The 25,755-nt window shown below is 36.0% G+C and overlaps 1 protein-coding gene across 2 annotated transcripts in view; it reads left to right on the top strand.

The window, feature by feature from the left end:
- The window catches only part of Tnpo (transportin 1), a 71,862-nt gene that overhangs the window by 29,342 nt on the left and 16,765 nt on the right, over positions 1–25,755 (top strand). For both annotated transcript variants that reach the window (XM_067091507.1, XM_067091509.1), the window contains 11 exons: positions 4,289–4,432; positions 4,637–4,795; positions 4,947–5,138; positions 5,261–5,378; positions 5,529–5,731; positions 8,088–8,237; positions 8,523–8,684; positions 8,918–9,025; positions 9,390–9,548; positions 14,621–14,708; positions 25,577–25,675. In XM_067091507.1, the coding sequence (XP_066947608.1) occupies positions 4,289–4,432; positions 4,637–4,795; positions 4,947–5,138; positions 5,261–5,378; positions 5,529–5,731; positions 8,088–8,237; positions 8,523–8,684; positions 8,918–9,025; positions 9,390–9,548; positions 14,621–14,708; positions 25,577–25,675 (1,582 nt within the window). The remainder of the gene's footprint in view (positions 1–4,288; positions 4,433–4,636; positions 4,796–4,946; positions 5,139–5,260; positions 5,379–5,528; positions 5,732–8,087; positions 8,238–8,522; positions 8,685–8,917; positions 9,026–9,389; positions 9,549–14,620; positions 14,709–25,576; positions 25,676–25,755) is intronic.

Here is a 25,755-nt window from a genome sequence, read left to right as displayed (position 1 = left end):
CCAAACTCCACTTTGGTAGCTGATTGGCGAGTTTTTAATTTTTGGCTCATTATGAACGGTTGCCCTTCACATTATAGGCCTGTGGTTGTAAGACAAATATTATAAGCAAACGTATCTGTGAAGGCGAACAAAAGGGGATTCCTTTTTGTTGTAGTTACTGTATAGTGTATAGCAATAAGTCGAGCTGACCAACTGCCCAAAGGTAATCCTAGGCCTATAGAGAGGTATTATTAATAATAATAATATTAATAATTATTATTAGTTACTTAGGCATTTGTTGAAGGAGACAATAAGACCATAACTTTCGTAGGAAGTTATTACATAATAGAATTTTGAAAATAATTTTTAGTGATACCGAGGCCGTAAATACAAGAAAGCAGCGAAGTAAATTATTTTCGATAATTTAGTGTAGAAACGACTCCCTGGATGACTGCTACCTGCCTTGTGTGACAAAAATTTGGTCAAGTGGTTTACGCTTTGAAAGGAAACGTTAGAGCTCATAATTACAGCGCTCGGTGTGATTATTTGATGAACAGTTTTTCCACCATTTAAAGTATGAAATTCGTGAACCAAAGTATTCGTTAGGTGTGCTGAAGTTTAGCTTGTAACCAAACGAATAGTTTTAGTGTTTGTTAAAACATGTATCGTGAAATATCATAAAACAATGCAGTCAAGTACCATACCAACAAAACAAAAGTGCATTATTGAAGCTAATACAATGCCATTCGGTAACAAAACAAAACTGCGATACTGTTTTGGGAGCTTTAAAACAAAAGTTATCGGCTGACGTAACAAAACGAATTGAGTAACGTCGTCAGAATGTACGAGTAGAAATTTTTGGCTTTAGTCTGACCGTCGGTTATCGCTTCGCTATATCAGGCGATAACCATGGACTGTTCTCGCGGGAGATGGTGGGCGTCACAACAGTGCTGTTTATTCTTGTTATCTCTAAAGTGTGTGTGTGTGTGTGGGTTTTTTTTTTGGGAGGGGAGGGGGGACAAACAACCTTCCGGTATCGTAGTCGTCTTGGGTAAAGGGAAGCGCGATGCTTCTTAAAGAACCCTGTTGACGCCGCGAAGCGTTTTCAGAGTGAGTTGTCCGAGGAGCTGGCTAGGACATGTACGGCAGCTGAAGTTAATCTGTGCTTTGGCGCAGCGCATGGTTCAACTTCAGCCTTTGAACTTCAAGCCTTTCGAAGCTTTCAGTTTGGTTTACGTAAATCTGTGAGACTTAAGATTAAGATGTAATTTATATTTTTGTATTTGTGTTAGCTATTCAGTTTTCTAATGGCTAATCATTGAGTTTTAGTACTTGAAATAATAATAGTTGATTTTTAATACTTTTGATAATGACTGTATTAAAACTGTTGACATATATTTGTAGTATTAAAACTGTTGATGTATTTGTAGTATTAAAACTGTTGATATATATTTGTGGTAAATTTAATATGTCATTTAATTTTCGCCTAACAAAATGCACCCCATTTATATGACCACTTATCAGTGTTATAAAAATCCATACCGTGGACAACGGTAGAGACTGTGTGTGTGTGTGTGTGTGTGTTGGGGGGAGGTAGGGTTGTGGTGGGGGCGGAGGGGTAGGGGAGGAGGAATGACCTTGACTAGTAATCTTTCATGACGCGGTACCGTTAACTTGTAATATTGCGGAAGGGGGTGGCGTGACATTCCGTATTTTATTCTTTCTCTCTCTCTCGTATCATCTTTTGGCTATTTTGTGGTTGCTGTTGTTAAAGGATGATCTATATTTTCTGCTTGTTTACCTACTTTTATTATATACAATAGGTAAGAGCTTTTGGTGTAAGGAAAATGCTTCTCTCTCTCTCTCTCTCTCTCTCTCTCTCTCTCTCTCTCTCTCTCTCTCTCTCTCTCTCTCTCTCTCTCGTTTGTGTACCATGCTGTAGCATTATTCAGTTTCATATGTGGAAACATTTTCGCCCATTTTGACAATATGAGAAATGTTTTTTCTTAAGGAAATATTAAACTAACCGCCAGGGTATGCACTTATTATTAAGGAAATATTAAACTAACCACCAAGCTATGCACTTACGGCTGCTGAACATGAAAGCGCGCGTAGGGGTTGCTTGAGTGGGTTGTAGAAATTTGCGGTATGCATGATACAGCTTTCAAAATCACGAGATCATTGCGTTGCAAAGTGCAGACTCAACGGGTTGAAGATTTCTCGAAAATGTCGGTGTTCACTGCAGACAGAGAGAGAGAGAGAGAGAGAGAGAGAGAGAGAGAGAGAGAGAGAGAGAGAGAGCGCTCACATACACAATCACTTTAGTATAAAGTGTAATTAGGTTGTCAGACACAGGTCTTTATAACTCATCTGGCAATGGATGTGATCTCTGTAGACGAATTTCAGGAGGTGTTCTACTTTTGCACAATTGCGGTGATGACTTCTCATCAATATTTCTTTCGAATTCTTCCCAGTAATCGTTGGCTGGTGATTTCCTCTCCGAGGAAACCTAGCCACTTTCTCCGTATGTATGACTGACCTCAGGACGGACTACTTGCGTTAGCAAGTTGAAACCTTCCCTTACCCACCCACACCAAACGCAGGTGTGTTCGGCACCTTGATTGAGCCGGTTGTTCTTCAAAGATGTTACACATGGGGTATAGTAGCGCAGATCAGTGGCTGTGGCAGGAGTGTGGGCACAGGTTCCCACTATTAGGATAGGGGAAGATTGGTTGGCAGCGAGAAGTGGGCGGAGTTGTCCCAGAACGCGTCGGGACGTGCTAAACGTAACTGTGTACTTCGTTGAGGGAGAAGGGGCCACTGAATGCTTTTGGGGATGGGGTGGTTGAACTCCATTTAAAGGTCCATTTAAAGGGCCTGCAGCAGCTGTCAACCAGTCGTGAGGAATGTAATGAATGACGTTGGTGTATTGGTGTATTCCGGTTTGTTTTGTTCTTCTACATTATGTAATGTGTATTTGTTTGATAATGGAGTCACTAATGCTTGTTTTGTGTGTGAAGGGTTTAAGTATTTAAGGACTTTTGTTAATTAGGATGCAGTCATTATGAAAAATTTGTAAAATAAGTTAAAACATAATGGCATGTAGGAAATTTAAACACACACACACACACACACACACCCACAAGTTAATTGTTTAGGTAATTAGTTTTAACCATATTAATTGTAAGGTAATATTTTTACTGTATAGTACTTGATTATATCAACACAATACACAGAATCTATGCCTCATGATATTATCAGATTACATAAATATAGGTGCCTGGATGGGTTGTGTAATGGGTGTTACTGCATATGTCTCCTCATGTCCAGTCCTGTTGACCAGTTGTAAGTTAATTCTCAAGAGAAATGGTGGGGGTAGGGGAGGCACAAGACATTGGTTAAGATTTGTTCAAAGAACAGCTGTTGAGAAATATGCAGAGACTCCACTCTTTGCTTTTCTGAATGGAGGAGATTAGTAATGTCTTGTCACCACATGTTTAGGTTCTTATCCTCCCCTTCTGTGGGAAAATCTGAGGCTGTTAATCCCGATCTGGTTATTTTGCAAGTTTACTTGTTAATTCTTGGGTTAATGAAATTATTAACATTTGTAAGCGGTGTGGGAGAAATATCCCAAGTGATGTGGTTTTGTCAGAACATGTTGGTCACCTGATGTGATGGCCACATCAGCAGTGCATGATGTGTGTCTACACACACACAGACACACACACACACACACTCTCTCTCTCACACTGTTGCCTTATCATGGGGCCTGAAGAAGGGATTTCTTGGCACTTCAGTTTGGAGCCCAGTATGAGTAGTCACAAATTAGTTGTTGTGCTTGTGCTTTTGTAGACTACTGTTTTATCTAAATTAACTTTTGAATTAAGAACATTGAGAGGTGGAGCACTGGAAGAGAAATAAGTGGTTTGAATTTTATGCAGGTAGTGAGACATCACCTGTTGATATTAAATCTTCCTGCATGGACTGGTGGAATTCGCTTATGTGTATCTGTGAAAATTTGTATGAACCTAAGATCATTGCCTTTTAGGGGTAGTGTTTGGAAAACTAAAAAGACTGCTAGCATTAGTAGTTCAGTGAATTTGTGAGGTTTTGATTTCAACAAAGTTTGATCTTGGGGGCACTCAAGGTCATTAATCCTATTTGATTTATAGGATCATCATGGTGGAAATTATGGACAGAATAGAAGTAAGTTTGTAAAATGGGAAAATTCAAATGAAATGTGATAAGCCCAAGAAAGTTACTCAAAGAATGTTTGTGGAAATACTGATTAGTTCTCTTTATTTTACAGAATTTGTTCCATCTAGCTATGGATGATGACCCGGATGTACGGAAAAATGTTTGTCGAGCCTTGGTCATGTTGCTTGATGCTCATATATCTTCCCTCATTCCCCACATGCACAACATTATAGAATATATGATGATTAGAACGCAGGTAAAGGTCCACTATTCGTTCACCAAAGGCTGGGTTTACCAAGTGTTATGGTTTTGTTATTTTATTTTTTTTTGTAATTTTAATGTTCTTAGCATATCAATTAATGACCAGAATTGTAAAAGTGACATACATTCTCTTGAACCCCAATAGCTCTGTGCATTCAGCAGTACATTATCTTGATCTTACGTGCTATGATCCTTTCAGGACCCTGATGAAAATGTAGCCCTGGAAGCGTGCGAGTTTTGGTTGTCGTTAGCGGAACACCCTATTTGTAAGGAAGCTCTTAAACCACACCTGCCAAAATTAATACCCATTTTAGTGAGAGGCATGAAATATTCTGAAATAGATATTATATTATTGAAGGTAAGTTCAACTTTTTTTCCTCTTTTCTATTTAAACCTGAAACACCTTGTTCTGTGATCATATCGAGGAAGTTTATTAAATTGTTTAGTGTACGGTAAGTGAAAATCAAGTGACTCTTCCTGATACTAATCTGTTTATTGGTTTGACATAGGGTGATGTTGAAGAAGACGAAAGTGTACCTGATCGTAGTGAAGATATCAAGCCACGTTTCCATAAATCGAGACATACAATTCGGCATGAACCCATGGAGAATGGAGGAACTTGTGGTGAAGAATTTCAAGATGATGAATCAGATGATGGGCTAGATGACGACTCTTCATTGTCTGACTGGAACTTGAGAAAGGTATTGTTTCAACTACATTTTGCCAGGAATCGTCATTAGAAATTATTGATAACAGCATGATAGCTTATAGAAAATGATTAAGATTTATACCTCCTTACTGAAACTTAGTTTCTTTTGAACAGTGCTCAGCAGCTGCTTTAGATGTATTGGCAAATGTCTTCAGAGAAGAAATGTTACCCGTTATCCTTCCTATCCTAAAAGAAACCCTGTTTCACCAAGAATGGGAAATTAGAGAGAGTGGTAAGTGCAAGGAGTTGTGTAGTTGTTAATGTTGAGAGTCCTAATTTTATTTATTATTTGGTCCCTGTAGTCATGGATGATAGTTTATTCTTGTGATTCACATGATTAAGACCAAAAACAATTTTCTAAGTTTTTATTTTTTATATGCAGGTATTCTAGCACTTGGAGCAATTGCTGAGGGTTGCATGAATGGAATGACCCAGCACCTACCAGAACTTATTCCTTACTTGATAAACTGTCTTCAGGATAAAAAGGCTTTGGTTCGATCCATAACTTGCTGGACCCTTTCACGTTATTGCCATTGGGCCGTCATTCTTCCAGATCACACCTACCTCAAACCTCTTATGTATGAGGTAGGTACATTTTAGCATGCTGTTGATATTGTTGCTTATTTTGAGTCTTAGTCATTTTCAAACGAATATTCAAACTTTGGAAGTCCCAGTTAATCTTAGTTTCGTGAGAAAGAACATAGATATTATATGAATGTGATTTTTAGCCTAGGTGCTTGTTTTGCTTACTGAGTTGTCATGTATGAAAATTTAATAGATTTAGTTTCTTTGCTTACAAGAAAAAACATTTCTGATAAAAGTTATTGTATACACTATTTAAGGAAAACAAGAAAAACACTAGGTAAGAATAAGTAAAACTACTAATTCTAACAGAAATAAAGTTTCTAAATATTTTTTGTAACATATACTCTAATTAAGACACAAAATAAAACTCTGTGTTCAGTTGCTCCTCAGTTCTTGTTATATCATGTAGTCATGTTCATGGTTTTTGTGTTAAACCTTTTTTGCCATTGGCAGTGTTACATATACAGGTATTCCCCTACTTATGATGGGGTTAGGTTCCAAAAAACCCATCGTTTGTTGAAAAAATCATAACTCGAATATGGCCTAGCCTACACTAGGGTAATCAGTACCATCTATACATATATGGTAGCCTAGCCTACACTACACAGTATACTTTATACATATATGGTAGAGTAATTATTAGTGTCAGCTAATTCTGCAGGTTCAATGCAGACTGACATGATAAGTCAATATAAAGAGAAATTGAATAACAAACAAGGCCTGGCCTGCACTTTCGTATATCGTATACAGTAGCCTAGCCTACATTATACTGTATTCTATTTTCACATAACACCGCCGTATTATACAAACATCAAAATAACGAATGTGCATCTTTTCCATGGATCTTTTAAAAAGTTATGCTTTACTACACTGTATCCAATCGTAAATATTCTTATATTGCATTATGAATTCTAATCATAGCGATCAAATGTTTTGGTTTCGGAATCGATAACGCGGTCTTTATTTCGATGCATTTAACTCGGTTCAGAGGGCATTTCTTGCTTCTAGTTAGCGTAAATGAATCTCTAGATACTTTATTTATAAGGGACATATGTATTTTTTGTTATATGAAGTGTTTTTATGTCGAAATATAACTTAAATATGTCTCGTTGTGAAATTATTTTAGCCATTTTTTTTGTTAGTAGATGACGTTGGCGGCTGGCCGTTTGTTTTGTGTAAACAAAAAATATCAAGATTCCGTTCGCTATTTTCTCCTGATTTCATCATCATACTACGAGCTTTTCGCATGTATCTTTTATCAGTGTGAAAACAGCAGTAATATGTGTTCTTTCATGTCCAGTAGTTTTGATTAAAATACTTTCCAATTTTATTTGCGGTCGAGTTTCATCCATGTTGCCAATGTACAATAATTTATAGTCATTAGCAGCTTGAACATTCTTTTCTCAGCGTCAGCTACAACTTGCAGCTTAAATTTACTGCAGCAGTATATTTCCTTGCCGATCTTTTCTCCAAAGCGGATAAGGGTAGTGTAAAAACGTATCAGTACTTAACGTCATTTTTAACATAACTACGATAATTGTTTAACCGTACGATGGTTGAAATACAAGCAAAACAGTTGTTATCCGATTCGGTTATTAACAAAACAACAGAGTCTCGTTCGGTTGTTTATGGCTGTACATTTTCACAAGAGTATAAGGTTACTAACAATGCTCTTATTATTCTCTTACTTTTTTAACTAGAAGATGGAATAAAGAGATGGAGAAAAAGAAGTGGGTCTATTGTAAGTTGGTCTCTCTTGCTGCCTGATTCTACGGCAATTGTAGTGTACGCTGTTGCCTGTGCCCGCTCGAAATTTAAAAATATTTTCTAAATATTGTCGTACCGGTATTAATTGCTAATTCCATCGTAAACTCGAATTATCGTAAGACGAATTATCGTCACTCGTGCACTACCTGTATTTACAAACGCACAAAAATTGCAATGGAACACTGACCTATTTTAACTTCCGACACAACGAGAGCAAGTGAGGTCAGCTCATTGAATTAATGTACCTATTCCAGCCTCTCGGGCCAACGTATCGTACACCGTACGCTGCCTGATTGTACGTTGTTGCCTGCCCCAGTCGCCCGCGAAATTTAAAAATACGTATTTTCAAAATATTGTCGTATCGATATTAATTGCTAATCCCATCGTAAAAGCGAATTATTGTAAGTCGAATTATCGTAACTCGAGCACTACCTGTATAATGTGAAGTATTAAACATGGTTTAATGGTTTCCGTAATGGGGTTATGATGAGAGTTTGAGATTTTGTGTATTATGAGGGGGTTAAGTATTTCAGTTACTTTTATTTGTGGGTTAACATGAAACTTATTTTAGTTATATATATTTTTACAGCTTCTAAAGTGCGTGCTAGATAGTAACAAGAGAGTTCAAGAAGCTGCCTGCTCTGCCTTTGCCACACTTGAAGAAGAGGCATGTACAGAGTTGGTACCTTATCTTGCCGATATTTTAAAGACCTTGGTGTTTGCATTCAGAAAGTATCAGGTATGTTTAATGGCATTGGTATTGCTGGGGTTGTTTTTTATTCTATTTTATTGCAAGTGTTTCTGAAGATTTGATAAATCTATAGTTTATGGCTGTCATTGACATTTCTGTTTTTCATGATATTTCTTATTTGACACCATTTTTTTTTCCATGTATGGCAAAGGGTCCTAATTTTTGTTACCACTTTCTTGGAAAGAAATCATAGTAATCAAGTGTTTAGTTTGATGTGGTGTTTGAAAGTAAAAGAATTATATAGCATTAATGAAGTTTACTATTATCTTACAGGCAAAAAATTTGTTAATACTATATGATGCAATTGGTACTCTTGCTGATTCTGTTGGGAACTACCTAAACAAAGATGACTACATTCAAATGCTCATGCCCCCTTTAATAGAAAAGTGGAATGTTTTGAAGGATGAAGACAAAGACCTTTTTCCTCTATTAGAAGTAAGTGATTGTCTGAAGTACACATGATGGTTGTTTTATTTATTTAAAAGTTGAACCAGTTTTAATAGGTTTGCAATCAAGAGAAAGATCATTCTTGATTAGATGTTTTTATAATTGACGGTTTTATAATTGAAAATTAGGCTCTGTAGGGATTACCTTTGAAGTTGTGTATACCCATGTCCTTTTTTTTTTTAAATATAATGACATTCCATACTTGTTTTTCTATGGAACAGTGTTTATCAAGTGTGGCCACAGCTCTGCAGTCGGGATTCTTGCCATATTGTGGGCCAGTATATCAGCGATGTGTATCGCTGGTGGAGCAGACTCTAAATCAGACAATGGTAATGCTAATATGTAATGTTTAAATGTCATTAATTTTTTCTGAAGTTATTAGTCAGGTAAGAGGTTGATGGTAGTTTGTGGTCGATATTAAGGAGAGGTTGATAACAGTAGAATATTGTTAGATGTGGACATTTTCATAATGGATGGTTTAGTGAACTTTTACAAAATTTACTCATATTTCAAGTTGCCAAAATAATAGTCTGGCTCTGTTAAAATTTTATCCTATGCCATTAGTGAAAATCAAATTTACTTTTGCAGTCCTGATGGTAAAAATACCAATATCTAGGAAAAAACCAAATTGAGGTTGTTATATGACTTACCAGGAAGACAAGGTCCAGACAAACTATTGATTTAATATTGCAGGCTCATGCGCAAAATCCCGAGCAGTTTGAAGCAGCGGATAAGGACTTCATGATTGTGTCATTAGATTTACTTTCGGGTTTAGCGGAGGGTTTGAATGGACACATAGGACAGCTGGTGCAGCAGTCCAATATAATGCAACTTCTTTATCAAGCTATGCAGGTAAGTGTTATAGCTATTGTATGTTTTTTCTGATGTAGTGTTGGGAAATGCTCTCCTGTAGTTGTACAAGATGAATAAAATGTAATATAGAGATATGGATATAGATATGATTGTGGGAGAGGTACTTGTGAATATGGTATGAATACTGACAGAATGCTTGTATTGGTAGTGAAACTGCTTAGGGTGGGCTTTCCCACTAGTGTGATGTCTATTCAGGAATTTTTAGGGAAGGTTAAGTGATTTTATTTTATCCTGCAAGAAACTGTTGAAAACTAGCCCAAATGGACATTTTCTGTGTATTTTTATGTTGGAGGGTAGCCTTCCTTATAGTTTCTGACAACCTTTAGTTAAAGTATTTGTACTTGTTTGTATTGCTTAGGTGGAACCACATAAATACATGAAATTATTGTTTAATGAATTTAGTTGCAGTTTGTTAAGGCATTTTGGATACAGTGTGTTCATTTTTAATTTTAATAAAATTTTGTTGTGTTTCGTGTAAAATTTTCAGAATAGTTTGATCAATAAACTGAATTTTGAAAGTAATACCTAAACATCTTTCTGGCAGTGAATTTTAAACAAAATAGGTAATCCTGTTTTTAACTTAGTGTTTGCTATTTAAAAAGTGCTTTGGAAGGGAATTTTGATCTGTGGAGTGAGTTCATCCCTGTTTTGTGCCTGGTTGAAGGGAAGTACTGTAACATGCTTTTTAACTATTTGGCAATTTATTTTTCCAGTTAATCTCTGATATGTAATACTGAGCACCAGTGCATTGTGCATTTTTATTTTTAAGGTTTTCCAAATACTAAAGTCAATATTTTGGTCCAAATGCTGTCAGTTCAATATTTTGGGGTTACATTATGTTGTGGGCATGGCCATTTTTACATCTCTTGTTAACATTGAATATGGATGCACTGTACCTGTTTTAACCTCTTTTGTAAGTGCGGGAAAATATCTGGAACCTAAAACTTTTGAATAATTTTGAAGAATTACCATTCTTATGAAAATACTAAAGATATGCTAGTTTCAGAACTGACTGGGCCCCTCTTCAGTCACATCTTAAGATTATGTAATTCCACCCCAACAGTATGGTGCATCGTTGCTGTAACTTTACTAGATATTGGCTTCATGTCTTGTATTTTAAACTATTACATCATTTAAGGCATCAATCTTCCTTTTTTCAGCTTTGTAAATACCTTCAGTATTGTCCAGTTCAATTGAATTACCATTAAGTAAAATATGAAGCAGGTAATGTACATTAAAGAAAAGCAACAGAGAGTATTATGACATGGACAGTAGAAGAATAACAAAGCTTGACAGATATATGCCTTGCCAACATTTTTGTGTATGACAATGTCTTCCTAATTTGCTAATAAGTGGTAGGTGATAATAGTTGATAATTTACCTAGGATATTCATCAGAGTTATAAAAGCTGAAGGAATTAAACTTTCCTATGTCTACTAAAAATATTTGGCATTACAATCTTGAAAGTTGATACATCCAACAAAATATGAAGCATATCTTAGGGTAAAGTAATGTTAGTGAAATTTGGAGTAAATAATAAAGGTAGCAAAGAAAAAAAAATGATTATAAGGACAAGATTAGGAAAATGACAAAGTGTACAGTTTCACTGGGGAAAGAGTAGGTAGACATAAATGACATTAGAAAAGGGCTAAGGAGACAAAAATGCTGTGAGTGTATATGGACAGGACATAACTTGAAAGTTATGAATGTCGTAGACTCAAAGTTTTGCCAGTAAAGCCCCTGTTGGTCATTTGTACATTGTTCTATGAGAAATTGTGTATCTGAGGAGTTCACTGAAGTTAGAACTGTTGGAACCTTACAATTACATAAAAATGTAGCTTAACAGGTAAAAAAAAAAGAGATTCATGGTTTGCCTAGGTATTTGCTAGCATGTTACGTATGGATTTTAGTAGTAATCCCTCAATTATCTGGAATAGTAGAGCCAAGGGCCTGTTGGATAATGTGAAAATCTGGACAATGGCTAGTAAAAATATCTAGAGGTGAGCAAGAGCAGCTCCCTACCCTTCTCACATAACATAGTTAGTAGTGGTGAACGCTTAATATTCTTATAAACAACAACCATTATACCTTATTTTCCCATATTTGTAACGAAGTAAACTCCATAAATACACTAAAAAACAAAAAAGCAACCCCCTTTTTCTCTCGTACTACTTGACACGTAGTTAGCTAGGCCACACATTTTTCATTTGCAGCTGTAAACACTAAATATGCCTATAAACAACAACCATCACTGAAAACTTTATGCAAAGTTGATTATCTATCTTATTTTCCCATATTTGTAACAAAATGAACTATGTAAATTAAACTTAAAAACAAGAAAACTAACCTCCTCCTTTTCTCTCGTACGCAACACGTAGTTCAGTAGGCTACACTTTTTCATTTACTGGAAAATACATCGTATTGTTCACAAAAAAGTAAATCCCTTTTTCTCTTATGTGCAACACAGTAAGATAATTTACACTAATCAAAATAATTCTAATAACACCTTAAAAATACTTTTTACTCATATTCACCTGTGTATGCTGACTTTCTTGCTTAATATGACTGGGCAGTGTCGTACTCTTCCATTATGTGTGACTGGGTTCAGCCTTGCTCCATCCTCTCAACAATTTCCAATTTTTAAGGTCAACACCTTCCTTGTCCTCTTAGGACAAGGTGGGCCCTTACACACAATCAGCAGCACAACACACAGCACAAACATGATCTGCAATGCTGCAGGCACTGCTAAGAATGCCACATGCTCCTTAAGTTCAAATGCAGTCCACTCAAAAACAGTTCAAACACGCAGTTGATCAAGCATGAAGAGGGAAAACGGTCTTTGTTACTGAGTGCACTGACACTTTGTGGATGTAGCCAATTAGCATACGATATGTTTATAACACTATGTCTGTCAGCTATTCAGAATATAAAAACAACAATGATGTAATACTTGTCCACCCACGCACCTTCTACGATTCACTCCTAAACTGATGACGTATCCATATCTGTCAATAACAAGAGATAAATAATGTGACATTCCATGACATGTTAAGCCAATAGCATTCGCGAAAGCTAGCTAGCTCCTCTAACTCTTTCCCTCTGTATCTTGTGAGTTTTTTCTTAACACATTACTGTATCGTGTTGCCATTTGTTTTTGCTGTGCTTGATTTACTGTACCGTATTTCATTACAAGTTTATTTGACTGTATGATTATCGTACATATCATAACAGTACACAAGATTATTTTATCACTGTTGATATTTTGTCTTGAATCATTGTAAAAATATTTAAAATGCAAATTTTTTTTATTTACTCTACCATCTTTCATTATATGTTTAGGTGACTGAGTATGATTATCACACACACAACAGTATACAAGAGAATATTTTATTACTGTTGATATTTCCTCTCTCTCTCTCTCTCTCTCTCTCTCTCTCTCTCTCTCTCTCTCTCTCTCTCTCTCTCTCTCTCTCTCTCTCTCTCTCTCTCTCTCTCTGTGTGTATTACTGTACTTAGACATCAATGTCAACATACATACCTCGGTTATTGTTCTCTCTCTCTTTCTTTCTGTATACTGTATCTCAGTACTGTACATATCCTTGAATAAAATGTGAATTACTGTATCATAAACATAAAAACATAAAACCAAACAAGCTCTATCAAGTTAGGTCTACCTAGTCCTCTTCAACCATCCAACACTGCATTCCTACCTCTCCCAGCCAGAGAAACTGCCCCCTAGCTCTACCCACTTTCCAAACCATCCAAACCAACCCCTTCTTAGGTACTTCTGCACAACCATACCCCCTTCCTCTTTGATGGTGCCCAGCCATCCGACTCCCCCTCCACCATGAAAACTTGAGGCCTCCCCAAAACCCTTTCTCAGTCAGTCTGAGTGTAGGCAGTGTTATCTACATTTTTTAAGGTCAAGGAGCGTTGCCAACCAAGGGGGGGTTGGTTTTTTGGAATTTTTTTACAGAGTTTATGTACTGTATATCATATATCTTGGGGCCATGGTCCAGATGTATCGGATTTGGGTGATCAGGAAAATTTAGGGATTACTGTAGTTGCATGGAGTATCATTAGTGAGTTTTTGCTGCAATTTACACTCGTACAAAAATCAGTTTTGCCATGAAATTTCATTAGGCTCTCAGAATTGAAGGTCAGCTAGATTAGTTTTAACATTTTTCTTCTCAATTTCAAAGCCCTGAGTCATTTCATAAATTTAGTTATAAAATAGTGGGCTGTAAATATTTCAAGTTGTTGGCTTAAATTTTGTCACTAACTGGCACTTTTTAAAATTTTTGCCAAAAGTTTTTTCTTTCATAGTTGTGGGAAATGGGAAATGAATCATCATGGAGCATTGAATGTCCACAAGCCGTATGCATGAACATAAATGCAGCCATTGTAATTTCCCGAATACAAGACATTTGATTTAAATTTCTGGCCCAAAAATAGTGGAAAAATTTTTTTCTTTTCCACTAAGATTTATGAAATTGAGTATCATGTTTGGAAATGCACTACGTTTTCAGTAAAAATTCTGACAGATATTGATAAATATGATTTTTTTTGTTTATAAATGTTTCGTTCATGTTTAGCTTCAGAGAGGATATTGCTTATTGTGCACAAGTAGTGAGGTCACTTAATATGTAGTGTGATGATGTCTGTTTGAAGTTTGTAAATGAAGTTGAAAGAAATGTGAAATTTTTTTTTTTGCATTTATTTATGTATTTTGACTTTTCTAGATATTACCTTCTTAGGTGCTGCCAAGTCTTTTACAGGCAGTTGCAGGTTTTTTAAAATGATTGTTATATAGTCTGTTACCCAAAAATGTTAATGGTAGCCATCTTGGAACCCAGGAAATTGGTTCACAAGTTTTTAAGGTTACTTGTACAAGAAGCAGCATTGTATACAGTAGCTAACTTGACAAATATTAGTGCAGACAAGCTTGTGGTGTCTTACCTTCAAGGAGATGGTGATGTAAATCTGTAACCCCAAGTAGTTGTGTAGGTGAGGAGTGATGTGTGGCACTAACTGCTCCAAATATCCCACAGGACCCCATGCCCGAGGTTAGACAAAGTTCTTTTGCTCTTCTGGGTGATCTGACGAAAGCATGTTTCCAGTATGTGGCCCCTTGTATATGTAAGTAGTTTGGGAATTTTACTGTCTTCCCAGAAAGATTTATACTAATCAATTTTTTTTATACTACTAAAGATCCTAAATGATGGTATGAGCTTTGCTATGATTCAGATTATAGTATTAAGAATCTTTTCATTGTAATTATTATAAAGTTAGCAATATGGAGTTAAGATTGTAATTGAAAAAATTGAGTCTGAAGCTCATAACTTTTTTCTTAACATAGTACTTGAGAATTAACCCCAAGTATCTGTTACTGTACATGTAGATATCGGATCTTGGCTGGATGTATAAGTCTTTTGGGGAAGAATCCCTTAGTCCATTAACAATTAAACTAGAGTGATGTCTTTAGTTTTTTTTTTTTTTTCCAACTCTGTTAACTGAGTATCACCAAATTTGGATGGGTCACTGGGCCTTGTTTTATTTTTTAAGACTCACCAAGAGAGAATGTTAGCTAGTTTTCTGGATATTGTATTAATAGCAGTAAGTTTTTGGTTTCAGCCAGTTACAGCAGTGAAGTTTTGGACATAGACATTAATAGCAATAAAGTTTTGGATTTAAGAATTAATAGCTGTAGGATGAGGAAAACAGTAATAAAAAAAAAAAAAGAAATTTATTTTTATGAAAATGCCAATGGAATAAACTATCATTATTTTCTTACCAGAATAGGTTGGTGGGAAATGAGAATGCTTTATATCTGGTTTTAGACACTGTCCAATGCAACCCCATTAATGTTAACACGCTTTTCTATGATGTGGAATTACCAGTTTCACTGGTCTCTTTAACCAGGACTCAGAAGATTCCCACTGCCTGTACAGTGTAGTGCCTGCTGACACACCTCCCCTCTCTCTCTCTCTCTAACCTAGGACTCAGTGATGTTATTATGGCCTCCAGTTGCCTTGCTGACTGAAGTGTTTGTCATATCTGACTCATCCATAGTGTCTTAAATGAAGCTTCAACAAGTTAATTTTGAACCAAAGTTTAGTGGAATGTGGGGCATGGTTACCCAGTTAGGGTTTGCTTAGGCTAGTTGGTTACCCTTCAGTAGAATTGTCACCATGCCTCATTGTCTTTTCGGGGTCTTCTTGACATAGCTTATAACTCCATGTCTGAGTTGTGATAATATGCCTTTATATACTGTACTTGTCAGTGTCTCATTGATGTAGGTTGTAACATCTTTGTTTCTGTATTTGGATCTTTTTCTGTGTCCGTCATGCCAAGGCCAGATGGCCCTGGCAAGCAGCACCCTGCCTTTGTTCCTCGTGCCTCCACAGCTGCTTCCTTCTTCTGCCAATGCTCACTCACAGGCCAATCAGGCATTGTCTCTGCTCACCTTTGTGCTCAAGGTAGTGATTTCCTAACCAAGCTGCCTTGAAGCCTTTCTGTGTATCTTGGCCATCACCCACCCTGTGCTTGCTTAAGGCTGCCTCATCCTATGTTGATCAGGGGAGCACTGACTACATTGATCCAGCTGCAGCTGTGGTTGATGTGATAGGCTCTTTCTTCTGTGAGTTGTCTGCAGTGCATGATTCTGGTTCCTGCCCTCTGCCAGTGGGAATTCAAGGAAGACCACCACCTTCTTGGTTGGAGCCACCCAAGGTCCAGCTTAGGTTGGAGGTGAGATGTAGTCATGTTGCCCCGTGGCTGGCTTTGCTTCTATTATGAAGGTGGAAACAGAAATGTAAGTTGAACTTCATGTACTCAAGAGAGACCACTGTAGATTCACTTGTTGGACCAGCACACATCTCCAGAAGTCTCAGCTACAGTTGTTCATGGAATGTTCACAGAATTTGCTTGCAACTGCACTGTCCATGTAAATTCCACTGATAGGCTTAAGTAACATTAAGACAGCTGTATTGCAAGGATGGAAGGTGTGGTATTCCCTTGCTCCTCTGTGACTTGAGTGGGCATTGGCCTTTCCCCAGCAAGACCACATGCTCGTTCCATCCTTAGTGAATTGAGCCCCAGAATTGGCACTCTGCCCCATCATTTCCTCTTCAGCCTTCTGCTTTAGCAGTGTTTCTCCCAGCTCTTTGGCGAAGAGATCCTTGTATCCCACTCTAGTAATGGGTGTTATGGTGTTCTTGGTTTTGGATTTGAATAATTGAGAAAGGTTCCAGGCCTTACAGTTTATGGGGAAGCTTATGAATGAGAACTGGATATTGGAAGAGGTAATAAATGATTTGGAGGCCAGGCACAGATATCAGTATTCCTTTGTTTAACAAATGTCAGGATGATCATTGTTAGTTAGATTGCCCATTTTGGGAACAGGATATGCTGCCCCCTTGGATCAGTAGTATGCACAATTTTAAGTATTGATTTGGTAGGTGTTGAAATACCCTGGTTGTCAATGGAAAGATGTACCAGTAACGTGCCTTGTGTTTTGTTATGTGCACTGCTCATCAAGTCTTTGTTCAGATCATGGTCCCATAGGTGGCTTTTGCTCACATTCTGGGTTTGGCTTTGCTACTTCCGTAATCATTGTTCCTTCTAAGGGCTAGTTCCAGAGGAACATTTCAACACGGAGATTTGCCACAACTGGGTCTCTAGATCAATTTCAAGTTGACCTCTATGCTCCCTGATAGCAACTTACTGGGCATGGTAATTGACACAAGGGTGTTGGTATGACCAGAAAACAGATCGGGAAGTGTTTTTAAGGAGCCATATAGCAGATCTGAAGGAGTTCTCTTCTGATGGGATGGTCAAGTTCTGGCTGGTCATCATTGGGTATTTGCTGTCGTTGAAGAAGCTGGTTCCCTAAACCAAGTTCCTAATTCTCTTGGTATATACTTGGCATTGTCCTAGCTCAAGTTTTACCTAGTGCGGACTAATACAAGCAACTAGCAACCTCTGGAAGGGTGTTCCTCTGGTTCTGAAGTGCCAGACATGCTAATGTTTGTGGATGCCCAATTCACAGCTTGTTTGACACCCACTGCCTGTGTCCAGTGAGCACACTCAGGGTAACTAAAGCTTTCTTTCTGCACAACTAATTAGTGTTTCAAAGGGTACAGTATATGATTAGTTTGGTAATGTTAAACTTTTCATACAAACCCATTAATCATATAGGGGTCAGCTCCTGACCCCTTAAGCTTGTTCATTTTCCTTTTCATGGAAAAATGAGGAAGGAATAGAGGTGATGGCTGGAGTAATGCATTTTTATGAAAATATTTTTTTAATACAATAATTTTGCAACAGACAGGAAGGTTTAGATAAAGGTTAGTAAAATAATGTAGTTTTATCATGTGTTCCAGCTTAATTAATTACTTAGGTAGTTTAACAAGAATGAGATTTAGTTAGTTATAAATGATTTGTTTAACCAGACCTCTGAACCCTTCTAGGGTTCTCTGGCTGGAAAAAAAAGGGGAGGAAGAATACATAAAAAAATAAATAAATGAATAAATAAATAAATAATAAAAAATGGGGAAAAAATTAAAATAAAAAATCGAGGGCAAAAGGGAGAAAAAAAGGAGGGGAAAAATTATATTTTATTTATTAATTTAATTTTGTTTAAGAAGAGAATGATATTAATTGAAAATTTATTACCTTCAGCTAGAATATCCTTTATTGATTCATTTTGTAAATAAGTATTTCTTTCATGTTGCCATCTGGGACAGTCAATCAAGATATGTTTGATTGCTATTGGGATGTTACATCTTTCACAAGTTATTGGATTTGTGTGTGGAGTTGACATCAGATGACCATGTGTGAGTCTGGAATGTCCTATTCTGAGTCTTGTTAAAATTACTTATTAATTCTTTGTTTTTGGGTAGAAGAATGCCACTTTTTAACTTCGTTCTTAATTTGTCTTAGTTTGTTTTGAGGGGGTATATTTGTCCAATCATTTTGCCACTTCCTATAAATTAAAGGTTTAACTGATGCTAGCCAGTCTGATATGGGAGCTTTCGTAAGTAGTTGGGGGGATTGTACAAGCTAATTTAGCAGCTTTATCTGCTTTCTCATTACCCTCAATGCCTACATGGGCTGGGATCCAACAAATATGAACTTGAAGGCTGTTTGTAAATTAATTGATGAATTTCCCACTGGATATTTTGGACAAGGTGATTATTTGATTTAAATGATCCTATTGCTTCAATTGCACTTCTTGAGTCACTCAATATGAGTGCTGAAGGAATTCCTTTTTTTGATATAATCTGGATAGCCAATCGTATGGCTGTTAATACAGCTGTAAATACTGATGATATTAGAGGAAGGCCCATTTGGATAGTTTCATCACTTGAATAGGCTGGTGAGCCTACTCCAGCTTAATTTTTGGATCCATCTGTATAGATTATGAAGGGATTACCCTTCCGTCTTATGTGTTCTATGGGATGTTGAAGGTACATTTCTGGGTTGAACATATATTTCTTTGAAAGATATGATGAATATGTGCATATTTTTGCCCTTTTTAGTGTCCATGGTGTGATGTGATTTATTTCTTGGGTAAATTTGGGTATCATGTTATGTAAATTCAATAGATGATTAGTTTTTTAGTAAATGAGTTTTGATTTGGGTTATTTGTATTTTGATTATTGAGATATTTATTTGATAGAGATATGCCTGCTTGAAGGGGTAAGCCTCTTCTTAAAGCAATTAGATCTTTCTAATATTTTAGAGGCAGTTGGCCTGCTTCTACTAGGATAGAGACGGAGGTGAGCGGAAGGCTCCTGTACATATACGCACTCCCTCGTGATGTAAAGCATCTACAGATTTTAGAGTTGCTTCTGAGGCAGTTGAATAAATTGGACAGCTATAATTTATAATTGATAGTACTGTTGCATTGTACAGCATTAACATTGTATCTCGTCCTGCACCCCATTTGGTGTGAGAGATTTTCTTTAATAATGTAAGGGCTTTAGATCCTTTGGCTTTGATATATTTGATATGATCTTTCCAATTTAAATGTTGGTCAAAAATTATACCCAAATATTTAACACTATTGCACATGTTTATCTCTTCATTGTAAAGATATAACTTAATGGTTTGTTGTTTCAACCATCTTTTGTCTTTGTAGAAGACAATGCCATTTGTTTTATTTGTTGACAACTTGAAACCTACTGAGTTAGTCCAAGTGGTTATATTATTTGTTGCTATATTAAGTATTCTTTGAGCATGTCTCAGAGAATAACGGTCAGCTTTTTCTCTTCAAATCCTTTTTTAATATGATCTTCTAATTGAGTTAATGGGTCTAGTGTAGATCTACCAGCTATTGATCCCAATTGGGTAGGTGATAAAATTTTCTCCAACAGTTTGCCCAAGCAACTTGTTAGTGATATTGGCCTATAATTAGTGGGGTTGCTAGGGTCTTTTCCTGGTTTACTGATGGGTATGATTATTGCATGTCTCCACTTAGTTGGGAAGACATGCGTTAGTCATATGTTATTATATAATTTTAATGAGAATTCTTTAGCTAGTGTAGCTAAATTTTGGATCATTTCAAAAGAAATCATATCCTGACCCGGAGCTGATGACCGACATGATTTTAGGGCAAAATTAAGTTCACTCATATTGAATTCTTGATTATAATCAAGGTCCTCATCAGTTTCAAAATTAAGTGTATAATTCATTTTTTTGTGGTCTAGTTCTTTGAAGTGTTCATCTAAATTAGAATAAGCGCTAATATCTTCTATATGTTTTGCTAATATATTTGTAATATCTTGTAGGTTATGATTTAGTTGCCATTATATTGTATTGGGCTTCTAGGTGGTCTTATATGTTTACCATTGATTTTATGAATTTTGTGCCATATTTCCTTAATTGAAGTATTTGGTGACAACTCTGAAATATAATTTTTCCACGACAGCTTTTTCGAATATTATTGTTTTTCGAAATTTTACATTTTATATATTGTAAAGTGGTTTAATGTGATTAATATTTATATTTATAACTATTATCTTGTTTAATATGTATATTACAAGGGCCTTTATTAAGGGTGTTTAATCTAGACTTTAGTCTATTCAAATTATGTGCTAGTGTGTGTGTGGTTTGATTTAAGAGAGAGTAATTGTTAGACCACCATGGAACGGGGGATATATTAGGGGTTGAAGAAGTTTTGGGGAAGCATTTATCTGCAGCACTGATTACAAAACTGGAAAAGAAATCATTTGTGACATCATTGTTTGATTTAATGGAAAGGTGGGGATATTTCTAGTTTGTAAATTATATTTATCCCAGCCAGCTTTCATTAAGTTATATTTTATGGGAAATGATTGTTTTATGCCGTTCAAATAATTCGAAAGAATTGGAAAGTGATCACTTGTGTATGAATCGTCTAGGACATTCCATTCCAGTTTTTCGATTAATTCCAGTGAGCATAATGAAATATCTATTGAAGAGAAGGTTAAATGAGTTTTTGAGAAGTACGTTGGTGAATCACTTTCATTCAGGCAATGTAAATTCTAAACATTTATGCAACTCTCAATGTTTGTGCCAGCCAAGTTACTAGCACGTGTGCTGTCCCATAATGGATTATGGGCATTAAAGTTGCCTACTAAGTAGGGGGCCATTTACAATTTGATTATGGTTATTTGATATGACGATGTAATATTTAAGGGGTCATAAGTTGAATCGTTATGAACATATATAGCCGTTCCTAGCTCGCCATCCGCTATTGGTGAGTGGCAAGCTAATTTATAGTTTCTAAAGATCTTAGGAGTTGTACCAATATGCTGCAGATATATGCAAATAGGTTTATGTTCCTTTAATATTCTCTGGATTTCACCTAGCCGAAGCCGAGTAGAAAATCCATTGTGTTCCATTGAATTATTTTATTGGTCATTGTTTGGTGGGATTGGCATTAGATTTTGTAAGTTAATTGTTGATTTAGCTATATCCCGTAACATTCTAAGAGAGTTTGTGTTATTTTGTGGTTTTTTTGTAGCTAGGTTTGATTGCTGAATATTTTATGCATTGATTGGTTCTTCATATTTCCTTATTAGCAAATCTATTTGAGTTTTGATCATGTTTTTTTTTAGTTTTAAGGATTCCAAGCATAGTTCGCCATCTTGATGGAATGTTTAAGGGTATTTTCGGAATCTAGTAAAGTTATTTATGAAATTTCGGGTTACATTTTCATTTTTGTTAGGTAAACGATTGTACATTATGATGAAACACTCTTGACATCCGCAAGATAAATCATGTTCCGAGTGTTGAAGGAATGGTTCTGATCTCTGGGTCCCAATTATGTTTCCGTTCCGTTATTGGATGTTGAAATATTTTTGTTAGGAATTTCAGGTATAGGTATATTGGATCTCCGATGTGCTGGTATAAAATTTTTGATTTGAATTTTTAGATTTATTATTATTATTCTTTGGTCTTGTTGAGGGTTGATTTGATGTGGTTGTGATTTGATGAATTTTATGGGTTTCTGATTCTTCAGTGGGATGTTTAATTGAAGATTTCTTCGTTGATTTATGGTGATGAGAGTACAGAAGAGCGAGTCGATTTATCCATAATTGGGGAATCGTTTTTATATTTGTCTTGGATTGTGGTACACTATGGATTTCCACTTGTGATGCAATTAATGTAATCTGTTCAGATTAATGGGCGAGACTGGGGTTTTATTAGATCGATCTGTGAACGGAATGTTAGGTTTTTTATCCTTAGAGGGAGTGCTGTCAATTACTTTACTTTTTTAATTATGGTTATTTTTGTCAATTAAGTTTTCTGTGGATGATGTTAATGCATTATGAGTATCCAGATCTGGATTATTAACCTCTGTTGATTTGCCCATATCACTGGAATTCGTTTCTGAACGATTAACTGGGCTTGTTACTGGGGAGGTCTGTTGTGATGTAAGAGAGGTCTGTTGCAACTGCACTCTTGGGCTTTTATGAGTAGTAGAGGAGGGTGAGAGGTGTGTCTCAGCTATTCTGTGTTGAGATTCTTTATGTTTATTTTGAGTTGTTACAGTATTTGAATATGAATGGCGTTTTACTGGATCATTGATTCCTCTCACCGTCAGTTTGAGTTTGGCTTCGTTAACGGGCATGCCAGTTCTGTCCATTAACATATGTAATTCTGTATAATATTGATAAAATATATAGTCTTTAGATTTTGCATGATGATTTAATTTGCAATTTACACATTTGAAGGTTTTGCATTTCCAATTTGTTGTATGGTCTTCAGAACATACGGCACACATAGCGTTATTTCTACATCTTTTTGTTGAATGGCCAAATTTTAGAAAATTAGAACATTGGAGAGGTTTAGGGACAGAGGGGCGAACTTCTCTATGTAGTCCTAGAATTTTTATTTTTCGTGGTAGTTCCCAGTTTATAAATTTTATTTCAACTATTTTAATATGTTTATTTGCGTCCTTTCTACTTGGGACAGTATATAATTCCAAGTCATGTATGTTGTTGTATCTTAATTTAAGGGAGTCAATTAAGATTTGTTTTGATGGTAGCTCTTTTTCATCATTGTCTGGGAGCATCACTGTTCCTTGTGTATAGTTTAGTGTTTCATGGCTGGTTACTGTTACTTTTATTTCATTTATGTTGGTTATTTATAGAAAGGTTGTTGATTGGGCTTTGGTTGTTGTTTGTGTTAGCCATTCATTGTTTTTGATATGTCTACATTCCATATCTTGTGTGGGGTGTGTATTTAATAATTTGTTTTCTAATATGGCTGGTGAGATCTGTTTTTGTGCTTTTAATACCAAAAATCTAGCCAAAAATATGTTCAAAATGAACTAGCATTGGATTGAGTCGATAGTTATTTCTTTTTTATTTTTTCACATTCATCGGTGATGAGTTGTCTTGTGTTGATGGGAGGTCTTCGTCGGGCGAATCGGTAGAGTTGTGGCCTAGCACTCTCTAGGCCCAAGTTCAACTCTCTGGCCGGCTAATGAAGAGTTAGAGGAATTTATTTCTGGTGTTAGAAATTCATTTCTTGCTACAATGTGGTTCGGATTCCACAATAAGCTGTAGGTCTGTTGCTAAGTAACCAATTGGTTCTTAGCCATGTTAAATAAGTCTAATCCTTCGGGCCAGCCCTAGGAGAGCTGTCAATCAGCTCAGTGATCTGGTAAAACTAAGGTATACTTCCTTCTTTGTGTTGATGGGGTTTTAGGAGGATTACTTTTCTCTATTTTAGAATTATTGTCCATTATGTATGGTTCCAGTGTTATGATACTGGAGTTTACCAATTTGTTTTTATTTGTTTCTTTTTGACTTTTTAAACTCTCTGAGTCTGTAGGAATTGATATTTTACTTGGAACAGGATGTTCCGTTGTAGCGTTTATATCTATACTAAGATTCGGGAGTGACGTTCCAATAGTCATCGACTGTGCCAGAATTTTAACATCATAGGGTCCAGAGGTACTGAAATCTTCATGACTACTTTGCATAAAGGGTAAAAAAAAAAAATACTAATAAATCTTGGAAAGATATCATTGGCTTTTTATGAAGTTGAATGTTCCACTAATGGCACAAGTGGGAACTGACACCCAAATGTCTGCTCCCTACCCAACCCCAAAAAGGGGATGGCACATCATGATTAGTATGGCCCAAGTGTAAGCAAAACCCGCTTGTTAGGACTGAGTGTATTGTAATAATACAGTCATCCCCATCCTAATCACAGAAAGCTGAGAGTCCTATTCCTAGAACCAAGCCCCCCCTCCCCCCCAGAATCCATGGTCCAGCTCCACAGAATAGTTCTGCCTGAAAAAACAGGCCCAAACATTATCAGGTAGATGATGGTTCTACCATAGTTCCCACTATTTAGTTTCAGATTCAGCTCCACTCTATGCTATGATGTTTTCCTATTTATTAATTTTGGTAATTTTGACAAAAGTGGAAAAATCCACAAAATTACTCCTAAAGTGTATTTTTATATATGTGGGACACTTGGGATCAGACTTAAAAAAAAAAAAAAAAAATAGATCCCTAGGTACGAGAGCCCCCTCACCACATCAAGGTGGTCCCAATTTGAGGGGAACAAGAATGAGATAGTTTAACAAGGTTGAGATAAAAATGTGAACTCTAAGGGATGGCATGTACCAGCTTTTTATTATTATTATTATTATTATTATTATTATTATTATTATTATTATTATTATTATTATTATTATTATTATTATTATTATTTTTTAATTTTAACCAGACCACTGAGTAAGTTGTCTCATAGGGCTGTTATAACAGTTTAAAATTTGACTTAAAACTACAAGAAGATTATGGAATGATGGTTACCTTGGTGTAATATTGCAGAACAGGTAATTCGTTAAATTGTGTAGAAGTGCAATCATTGTTATCCCATGAAATAAAACAAACTAATTTGGGAAAACTTTAGGTACTGGAAGACACTACAATTGACATATATTAAGTAGGATTATGAAAATTGACAGATAGTAAAGTGAATTATGGACATTGTTTGTATCCCTTTCAGAGCTAAAATTTAGTGTATTTTTTGAACTGCAAAATACATGGCAATTTTCAGTGATGTAGGAATATAATTGAGAACAATGGATTATGGGTATTGAAGAGTAAAATGAAAAACTTATAGTATAATTTTTTTTTATCAAATATTGTAGTGTTAAAATCAGGCCACCATTATAATTGCACCTCTGTTTCAAGAAAATAACTTCATATGCTTTGCTTGTCAAGTTCATTACAACAAGGTAAAAAGTGTATTATTCACGTGTTGTGGGCTTGTGTGGTCAGGTTTAAGGCTAGGTGTAGGATGTTGAAGTGGAAGTGTGTTTTCTAAAATATTCTCTGTTCAGTGATCAGCATTATGCCCTAAGGTATTGTTCATGGAGGGGTACTTACTGTCAGGCTGAATGCTACTGAAACATAAAAGGAAAACCTTTGTTGGTTTTGTAATGTTTGTACTTTGCATTAGTAATTATTGTACTAATTTCAGTTATTGTTTCACAGCTGAGTTCATGCCCATTCTCGGTCAGAATCTAAATCCAGAATTGATTTCTGTGTGCAATAATGCAACGTGGGCCATCGGTGAGATTTCAGTTAAACTTGGTAAGTTCTTGGTAATGTCATTTATACCAGACTTTATTTTTACCTTATTTTCAAGAAATATTCAACACTGGATTTCTTTA

The sequence above is a fragment of the Macrobrachium rosenbergii genome, chromosome 48, assembly GCF_040412425.1.
Source record: "Macrobrachium rosenbergii isolate ZJJX-2024 chromosome 48, ASM4041242v1, whole genome shotgun sequence".
Classification (NCBI taxonomy): Eukaryota; Metazoa; Arthropoda; class Malacostraca; order Decapoda; family Palaemonidae; genus Macrobrachium; species Macrobrachium rosenbergii.
This window is presented reverse-complemented; position numbering and strand designations above follow the sequence as displayed.